Genomic DNA, 9,595 nt, shown 5'->3' on the forward strand with positions numbered 1-9,595 from the left:
TTTAAAAAAAAAAATTTTGTTAATATAATTTCACTAAAAATTTTAAAATGTTAGTGTGATATCACTGGGGAAGAGGGGTGTGGAAACTTCTTCCTAACAGACGCATTTTAAAATCGTGAAATTGATGGCGATATGTAATGGGTCAAAGAGAGCAGCATCGGTTAGCGATGAGCTTGAGTTGTTACAAATGATATCAAAGCCAGACATCGAGTAATGTGTATCTACTAACGGTAGGGTTGGGCTGTAACAAATGGTATCCAGAGTCAAGTTTCAGCAGTATGCCAGCGAAGATGAAGTGGGTAAACTTCTGTTTGTTAAACGCATTTTAAAATCATAAAATTGACTGTGATACCTAACAAGTCAAAAAGAGACACTACTGTATTAAAAAGAAAAACATTTTTTTACAAATAAAAAGGCAAATGAAAAAGAATATAATATTATGCACGATTAGAAGTATTGATACTACTTTTTGTCATAATTGGAACGACAAAAGAAAAGAGACATTACTATATTTGCCCATATTATATATATTATTTTAATTATTTAATTATTGTATATATTCGTTTTGAAAAGGCAGATGCATGTGGCTTTCTCGCATAATTTAATTAAGATGAATAAATTAAATGAAAGAAAAAGTAAAAATTGAAAATTGATTCAATCCATCTAATTCTAGCATATTTCTTTACGAATATATGATTAAAAAGGCTACCTAGCTTACCTAGATCCTCATCAAAGATTAAAAAAGGCTTAGGGTACATACTACTTTCGGAGACCTTTTTCAAGATATGCATGAAAATTTGTAGATATTATAAAAAATTAAAAACAAATATAATGCTACTCTTCTTTTAAGTGAGTCGGCAAAAAAAAAATAATAATAATAAAAAATAAAAATAGATATAATTTATGGAATGCTTGATTATCACTATGAGACTTGTATAAGATAGCTTCCACCAACTAATTCAAGAGGGACGCAATATAAGATAGGTCAACTTGAAACTTCGACCAATGTCTTGCATCGTTCGATGATTGGTTCCTGGTCGGATTGGAGCTGGACACTCCATCCCCATAGTAGACATGTTTTAAAATCGTGAAATTAACTGTGATACATAATGAGCCAAAGTAGACAATATCTTTTTAACAATAGGCTTGAGATGTTATAAATGGTATCAAAACTAGGCTGGTATCAAAACCGAGCACCAAACAATGTCAACAGTGATATAAGGATGCACAAACTTCTCTTTTACACCTTCTAAAGAAAAGAAAGTTGATTCACTACCAGTTTGCATATTTTGTATGAGATTAGTGATTTAAAAAATCAACTGATATTTGGGGTAAATTTCAATGAAGTATACAATATTTAATCATTTCACTCTTACGAGCATGAGGCAATGTCGTTGATCACAAGTTTAGCCCATCCCAAGCGTTAATGATTATTGATTCAACTTGTATCAACATCTCATTTCCTGGAGATTTTTAAGCCTTGGAATTGAACCGCCTAAACTGTTTGGAGCATAGAAAATAAGGTTTCCAGTATTAAGATAATAAACCCCAACCAAAAATATCGAAAATCCCTTTCCCCTTCCCTTTACTTCTACTCGTAAAATAACCTTGAGAAGACTATATATAAACCATGAGTTTCGAGAGATTCAAGTTAAGCTAGAGTATCAAGTACATTTTTACACAATCACAGTCAGCTAATTAGTAAGTAGCACGAAAAATCGTCAATTAGGAAAGAAAATTAAATGGGGCATGAGAATTTCGTACGCGATCAACCATTTTATCGACTGCTTTTCGGATCTGCAATGCCAAATTTGACCTTCACAAGACCAGAACATGGAAACGGATGGCTTTACCTTTTCCCCAACGTTTTGATCAAAAAACCTGCGTGCAGTCACTTCCATCGGCCATGCAGAATATGTATCTGTAGCTAAAAATCTACTATGGCATACAAGATATTGGCAGAACTAAATTTTGTTCTCAAATGAAGAATTCCCAAAAGGCAATCCCAAAAATATGAGGTGGGATGATCTAAGCTTTAGCTAGCACGTGAAGGTCGATACGGTAATCACGATGATGCTATAACAAAGATATAGGGAGTTGTTTGGCCTAAAAAAAAGAGATAAATGGTGGATCTTACGGGTCTAAAAAGATGAAAAATAGGTCACTTCCTCCTCTTTCCCTGCAAATAGAGAGGTTAAGTTAGAACTGTTTGGTTATGATTAGGTCAAAAGGGGCAATGATTTAATATGGTGTCTAGAAAACTTACAGAGTTCACATAATCATCCTTAGATAATTGCTTCCGCTTCTTTAGGTTAGTTGGGCTCTCGGACTGCCTAGCCAAGGCACGTTTCGATGGCGTCATACTCTGAAACGAAATAGAATTAAAATTCAGCAAACACATCTCTGTGTAGGTTAAAGGGTTAAAGAAAAGAGACTGCTGCAAATGTGAAATAAACCTTGGCAAGCTTCTTTTCTTTACGGGCCTGTCTTTCCCGTTCATCATATTCCTGGTTTTCCTTCTCGACTAACCGGATTAAGGTATCGCACCTCCTTGCAAGTTCTTGTGTTGTTCGCGACTTGATAAACCAATCAAAGCGAAACAAGGGTGATGTACGAAATGCTGCTTTCAGTTCATCCCAGTTCCCGTAACCAAGCTTGTGAACCATGCATATCTGTTGATCATTAAGATAGCACCTATGATCTTCAACATTCAAACGAATATAAAAATAAATTTCAGATGGGGAATTTAGAAGATCTCAATACCCACCATGAAACGATCACATTCTTCGTTGTACAACTTCCCTTTATTCTGGCCATACTGGATCTTGAGCTCCAGCCATGGATTTTTGTAGCGATCGAGTTTCTTGCCGATAGCTTTCATTATTTCATCCTTGCGAGAAATCCTAGCTTCCCCTCTTTCTATGTTCTTGATGATTCTATCATAATCTGAAATTTTCATATAAATTGCTTAGAAACTATTCAAATAGTAGAAGATTATATATAACCTACAAAAAATTAAACCTATTATGAGAAATAATAGACCCAATGCAAAAACCCAACTCAGCCTTCAGCAAACTTATTGGTTACACATCAACCTTGAAAATATAAAAGATTACTAATAGGCTATAATAAAAACAAGCAGAACAAGTTAGCTGTGCTAAAAAGAATTCGACTGTCGTAAAAAGTAATTTAAGCAACCGACATAGGAGATGACATTGAACAACCAACAATTTAAGATATTTTCAATTTTCAGAATAACAACCGATTCGACTGTGCTAAAACACCAGCAGCAACTAACAAAGCTTTGAAACCATGACGGCCACAATTTTTATCTTCATAGGAGAGATGACATCGATGGCATAAATTAACGTGCAGAAAATGGTTCATATTATAATTCCAGGATAAGATATATAAAGCTAAATTTCAGAGGTAAAAAATGTTTTCTGGTTCGATGTCCAATTAAGATAAACATCAAGAACAAACATGATACTGTAACATTCACAAAGATACATTATCACAAGATTTATCCACTTACCATTTAACTCCTTGTATCTCTCTTTAAAGACACTTGCATATCTCTCAACTTCTTCTTCTGTTTTTCCTTCCATCTCCAAAGCAATACTTTTAATATCGTTTCGCCCATACTTCTCACAAGCCCTAATAAATGTATTGAAATCTCTGCGACTCCATGAAGAAAATCCCTAAAACCAAAAACCAAGTTTAGAAAAGTGATCATGAGACAAAGCCTTACAACACAAATCCACTTACTTCCTCTAAGAGTTTTTCTTTTTCTTCCAGTTCTTCGGCCGTCAATGGATCACCCACATCTAAAATTATCATTTCTAAGATTAGCCATACTGTAAAAGGAAACTTACAGGATATAGGGACATGAAACATGAATATTAGTAACATACCTTCAGTCTCCTCAACATCTATTGTATCTTTCAACTGATTCTTTTGATGTGTTAGCTGAGCCATTCAATGATAAATTGAAAAAACAAAGTAAAAATGCTGAATAATAAACACAAGCAATTATGTAAAAACAGAAAGCAATACTAAAGAATCTTATACTCACCATGAGATACCGCACTTCTTTTTCATATAGTTCACTCAACCTTTGTGTGTTGAAAAACTGGAAATCGTGCCTATAAAAGAAATTTTGATGTACCCATGAAAAAGTACATACATGTAATTATATAATATTAAGAAGAAAAAAAACTAAATCTACGAGATAAATCAACAAATTCAAGAGACTTACAACTGAGGCATGCGAGGAATCCTGGGCTCCTTTGGTTTTGTTGGACCACCCTGCCGCATTGTTTGCTTAAAGTATTCCGATTCCGAGTAACTTATAGGAGGTAGAAAACAAGGGTCAGGCTTTATGAAGATTATAAAATTCAGTATAAAGTTCACGTAGGAAGAGGAAAAGAAAGTCCTTACTTGCGCTTCCGCTCCCTTTTAGGTGGTTCAATCCAATTTTCACTAACAATTTTCTTGAAGTCAAATTTATTTTCATCCTTCATTAAGATACAAGGTCATTAGTAGGAACATTTTCATTAACAGCTTTTGAATAATAAACATAAGAAAAACATTGGAATTAAAATCTTCAAGTGGATACAAGATTCTTGTATAATTGTATTTACCTTCTCATCGTCGAAATCATACAATTCAGCAGCTGCCAAAACCACATAAGCATTAGATAAAACTCCTTGAATATTAGAAAGAAAACAGAAAATTATCAAACAGAAAGAAACTAGACAGTTCATGTCAGGAAGCTCCCCACTTTCATCCATCTTAAATTTAATGGCATCTTCTGTAAATTTCTTCATCTTTGCATCAAGCTCTGCTGTTGCTGCTTCTCCTTTTGCAATGATTCTGTCAATGTCCTCATCTGTGATGGTGCTATCTTTGGAACTGAAAACCATCTCAGCACCAAACCTCACCATTTGAAGTAGCTCATCCTTGTTGACAGCTATTATTGAAAAAGAAATACACAATGTGTTAACTATGCATGCTAAAAGATAATAGTCTAAGAATTAACATATGCTAATCATTCGACGTTGTATGGCTTGAAGTATATTAAAAAATAAAAAAATAAAAAAAAAACTCACTTTTCTGCTCTGCTAAGCGTCCTTGTTGAATCACCAAAGCATCAAGGGCAAGTTTCTTGTAAGCCCTTTCAATAACTTTTTCCTCAATGGTATACTGTTCATTAAAGAATAAATTACATTTATCGCCACAGTAAGTTTGAGCTCTCTATGATATAAGTAACTTTGTTTACCTCAGTGCAAAACCGGAACACTTGAACTTCCTTCTTCTGACCAATTCTATGAGCACGATCTTGGGCTTGCAGATCAACTTGAGGATTCCTGAAATAAATGTCGAGTGTCAGAGCATACTGAGGGAGTAACAGCCAAAGCAGCAGCAGTAATTTTGATCGAGGAAGGAGATGTACCAGTCACTGTCGTAAAGAATGACTACATCTGCAGTAGCAAGATTAATACCAAGACCTCCCGCTCTGGTTGAAAGTAAGAAAACAAATTTTTCACTTCCTGGCTTGTTGAAAGCATCAATGGATGCATCACGATCTTCACCACCAGTGTTACCATCAATCCGACAGTAGTAGTATCCACGAAACATTAAATAATCTTCAAGAATGTCCAACAGTCTTGTCATCTGAAATTCACGCAAATACCAAGCTTAGTCAAAATATTAAATAATAATAATAATAACAACAAGCCAAACAAAACAAACAGTAAATCCACAATAATATGGTGATTCAGTTGATGGAAANTAACAAGCCAAACAAAATAAACAGTAAATCCACAATAATATGGTGATTCAGTTGATGGAAAATGTATTCATTGGTGATGATCAAATTCCAACAAAAATATTCACCTGCGAAAATATTAGGACTCTAGAATCACGCTCTTTCAGCTTTGGAAGCAACTTGTCCAAAAGAACCATTTTACCTATGAATGAAATTTTCTCAGTATTAATGAATGACTAAAGCGAAATCGTCATCATGCAACCTTGTACACAAAGCTTACCAGCACTTGTAATAAGATGATCTCCAGTGGTGTAAGGAGGCCCAGGTTCAGCACCTTGAAATAAATATGGGTGATTACAACATTTCCGGAGCTGCATAGCTATATTAAGAAGCCGTTTACGCTCACCACCAGCATTAACAACTTCAAGATCCTTCTGGAGCAAAGCACGATAGTATTGCTTTTGCATCTGTGACATGCCTACTTTAAGTATTGTTTCCTTTTTTGGTGGTAAACCTTTTTCAACATCCGATTTCAGCCTCCGAAGAAGAAAAGGTCGAAGGACCTATAGGGTGCAAATAGCAGGGAAAAAAGAACGTGAGATAAAACACATTGAAATATTGAACTATGGATGCATGCACAGAATGGATTGAGGTATACCTTGTGAAGTTGTTGAACAACCTCCTGCTGATCATTTTCCCCAGAAATTTGAAACCATTCATCGAAAGTCTCAGCTGAACTAAATATTTCAGGCAAAAGAAAATTGAGGAGAGACCACAGTTCATGAAGATTGTTCTGAAAGAGACAATAAAAAGCCATTTTGTTACAGTAAATAATTACAACCCGAAAAGAAAGAAAGAAAAGGAAAGATTTAAATGTTTAAATAATAAAAACTAGGAAAACAAATCGCAACCATGTCACTTCGCTTCCAAATAACATATCCAGGCAGAAATTGTTATAGAAAAACCTAAACGAAAGGGTTTGGATATCAAACAAGGCAATGTACACAACCAGCACCTGACCTCAGAATATAAAATTTTACAGATTTTTATATTGCAAAGTAGGTGGTATACTTCAACAATGGTCAAACTAATTTTAGATACCTGAAGTGGCGTGCCAGTGATTAGAAGACGATAGTTGGTATTATAAAGCCTCATTGTCTTTGAAAGGAGGGAATTCTCATTCTTAATTCGATGAGCTTCATCAATAATAATGTAGCGCCAACTAAAACGACGCAAGCAAGACTTCTCCTTGATGGCCATTTCGAAACTGGTAACACAGACATCAAACTTCCCAGCTACCAGTAAATTTTCCCGTATATTCCTCTGCATAAAGTGCATGATTGACACATTAATCAGTCTCCAGTACAAATAACAATCTAACATCACTAAAATTCACATATTCAAATGAATGAAGAAAAATACCCTTTCATCAGGATTTCCAAGAAACTTTACAGCTCGCAAGATAGGGCAAAAACGACGAATTTCATTCATCCAGTTTCCCAGGGTAGATTTTGGTGCAACTACCATATGGGGGCCTGTTATGCCTCTGTACTCGTGAAGATAGCCCAACAGAGAGATGGTTTGTAGTGTCTTGCCAAGCCCCTAATAGAAAAACACCATTTATTAGCACACTGACTAAGGTATCAACTGTCTGAATTGAAATATTTTGTCGAGACATTGGAACTATACCACCTGTAACTAGTAACAGATCTTAAATATCAACAGGAAATAAATATACTTATATATTCATTCTCAAACAAAGACAAGAAAAATGTTGAATCTAAGAATCTGTTTATTACCATCTCATCTGCAAGGATTCCATTGATGCCATTCTCATACAGTCGAATGAGCCAATTTAACCCAGCTAGTTGATAATCCCTCATTTTCCCTTGGATACCTGCAATAAAATATTAGCCTCAATAATTAAAAAAAAATGTCCCAAACTTTGATGCAAATGTAAAACATAAGGAATATATTGAAAACAAAGCAAAAAAATGGAAAACTAACAAGATGGTTGTGTAAGGAGACGAGTGTTCCCAGTCCCAGATAAACCATCTTCTTCCTCTTTAAGGTATTCTTCATCTTCTTCCTCTTCAGTTATCTTTGATGCATGACGACCCCTTAAATATTGGCAAAACAAGAACCATAATTAAACATTCTCACAATAAGTATAGCATTATTTATCAATAAAACAAAACAACACCCATTGATTGACAAGGATAGCGTGCAGATATTAAATAATTGCGTGTTTAATCATTTTCAAGCAATTAATAATCTAACTGAAAGAGAAAAACGTGCTTGTGTGAAAGAGAAACAAACAGGAAATGTGATCTCCCACATACCCAAATAGCACAGATTTTCAAAAACAACATTAATGTCCCTAGACCCTCAAGATTTACGAGAAGGAAAAAATATAAAACCTATAAAGACACAAAATAACAATAATGGTTCACGGGAAATTAAAGTTCCCTTAGATAACAGAACAGTTAAAGAATAAATAATGGCCAGCGAAGGAGCTTATATCAGCAATAGTCTGCAAAAAAGATGCAACATTCCTTTTAACAACCCCAGAGAAAACCATCATTGAGCTATCCATCCAAGTTACCAGGAAGCAAACAAATATTTAAGAGGCTCTTTAAATGACAATTCATACCTTCCTTTCGTTTTCTTTTGAGAAGAAGAATGCTCGCCTTTAGCAAAATGAGCAAATATCTCAGTTTGTTGCAGAAGATATTTCAAGCGTCCCTTCCCCTTATTATTCTGCCATTCCATAACATTAAGTAGCTGTTTCTTATCTCGTAAAACCAGGAACAACATCAAAATTATTGTGTAACTATTGATTTAACAAACCATATCAGCATCAATTGCAGCATTTTGTGCATCCAACATATCCTGAATCTTCTGCTTCTTCATTTGTTGCATTTCTTTTAGTCTGGCCTTTTCACGCCTGCTAATATCGACTTTATCATCATCGCCGTCGTTACTTCCGTCCTGCGGGAAAAAGTGACAAAAACGTATAGCGTTGGAAAAATATACAGTTCCGGAAATACAAGCACGAGGCCGAACTTAAGGCATGCCACCATATGCTCAACTCTCCAGTCCTCTCAAGTTTCCAAATGTGCAAATTAATGGAAATTTGGGCCAAAACCTAGTTAATCCAACCTAAGTAAGAAGTAATCCAGAGAAGGTACAGGAAAATTGAAAATCATAAACCCTACCGAGATCCGAGTAAAATTAACAAAAACGAAGACCGCATATTGAGTAACACAAGTCGAAATTTACCTCTTCCTCGCCATTTTCGACAGGTGATGCATCGTTATCTGAATCCTCGGCAGCTTCATCCTCGTCAGAGCCTGCCGAGCGAGCTACCGCTTCGAGCTCCTCCTCGTCCTCCTCCTCATTGATCTGCTCGTTAGTTTGCTCCTCTTCCTCCGACGAGCTCGAGCCATTGGACATGGCTTCATCAGAAGACACCTGTCGTTTCGAGGGTTTCGCCATAACTTTTTCTCGGACGCCGGGGGTGGGTTTCGAAAAAAGACTCTGAAAGAGAAGTGAACCGACTTCTAATTCTCGACCCACTGGCCAAATGTAACGATACTTAACAACATGAATGTTTTATAGCCCTTGGATTGAAATCAACGAAGATGTGCGGGTCAGAACGATTTGTTACGTGGAACCATAATTTTCCCGCCAATTAAAAAGGAATTGCGAGTTCCCGCCTATTGCTGGGTTGGGCCTTTAATGGGCCTTTCAATTGGACATAATATGCTTGGCTCACTTACCTATTGCTGAGTTGGGCCTTTAATGGGCCTTCAAGTGGACATA

The 9,595-nt window shown here is 35.7% G+C and overlaps 1 protein-coding gene across 1 annotated transcript; it reads right to left on the bottom strand.

The window, feature by feature from the left end:
* Positions 1-1,598: 1,598 nt before the first annotated feature.
* LOC111778621 (ISWI chromatin-remodeling complex ATPase CHR11) lies at positions 1,599-9,343 on the bottom strand. The gene is made up of 25 exons (XM_023658551.1): positions 9,053-9,343; positions 8,621-8,761; positions 8,424-8,530; positions 7,778-7,890; positions 7,570-7,667; positions 7,193-7,372; positions 6,872-7,093; positions 6,429-6,563; positions 6,051-6,333; positions 5,899-5,972; positions 5,456-5,676; positions 5,282-5,369; positions 5,112-5,205; positions 4,784-4,972; positions 4,644-4,675; positions 4,441-4,517; positions 4,259-4,348; positions 4,076-4,145; positions 3,915-3,969; positions 3,769-3,827; positions 3,536-3,701; positions 2,768-2,946; positions 2,457-2,672; positions 2,267-2,365; positions 1,599-2,179 (listed from the first exon to the last, which is right to left on the bottom strand). Exons 1-25 carry the CDS (start codon positions 9,266-9,268, stop codon positions 2,162-2,164), a joined length of 3,222 nt encoding a protein of 1,073 aa, XP_023514319.1. The 5' UTR covers positions 9,269-9,343; the 3' UTR covers positions 1,599-2,161.
* Between the last annotated feature and the right edge of the window lie 252 nt (positions 9,344-9,595).

The sequence above is a fragment of the Cucurbita pepo genome, chromosome LG17 (assembly GCF_002806865.2).
Source record: "Cucurbita pepo subsp. pepo cultivar mu-cu-16 chromosome LG17, ASM280686v2, whole genome shotgun sequence".
NCBI lineage: Eukaryota > Viridiplantae > Streptophyta > Magnoliopsida > Cucurbitales > Cucurbitaceae > Cucurbita > Cucurbita pepo.

Bases quoted from the DNA above. Each gene is read 5' to 3' on its own strand.
- LOC111778621 (XM_023658551.1), bottom strand. From the start codon at position 9,268: ATGGCGAAACCCTCGAAACGACAGGTGTCTTCTGATGAAGCCATGTCC. The intron at 6,564-6,871 runs GTATCTAAAATT...TGTCTCTTTCAG, and splicing joins TCACTGGCACGCCACTTCAG to AACAATCTTCATGAACTGTG. The intron at 2,366-2,456 runs GTTTATTTCACA...ATTTCGTTTCAG, and splicing joins AAGAAAAGAAGCTTGCCAAG to AGTATGACGCCATCGAAACG.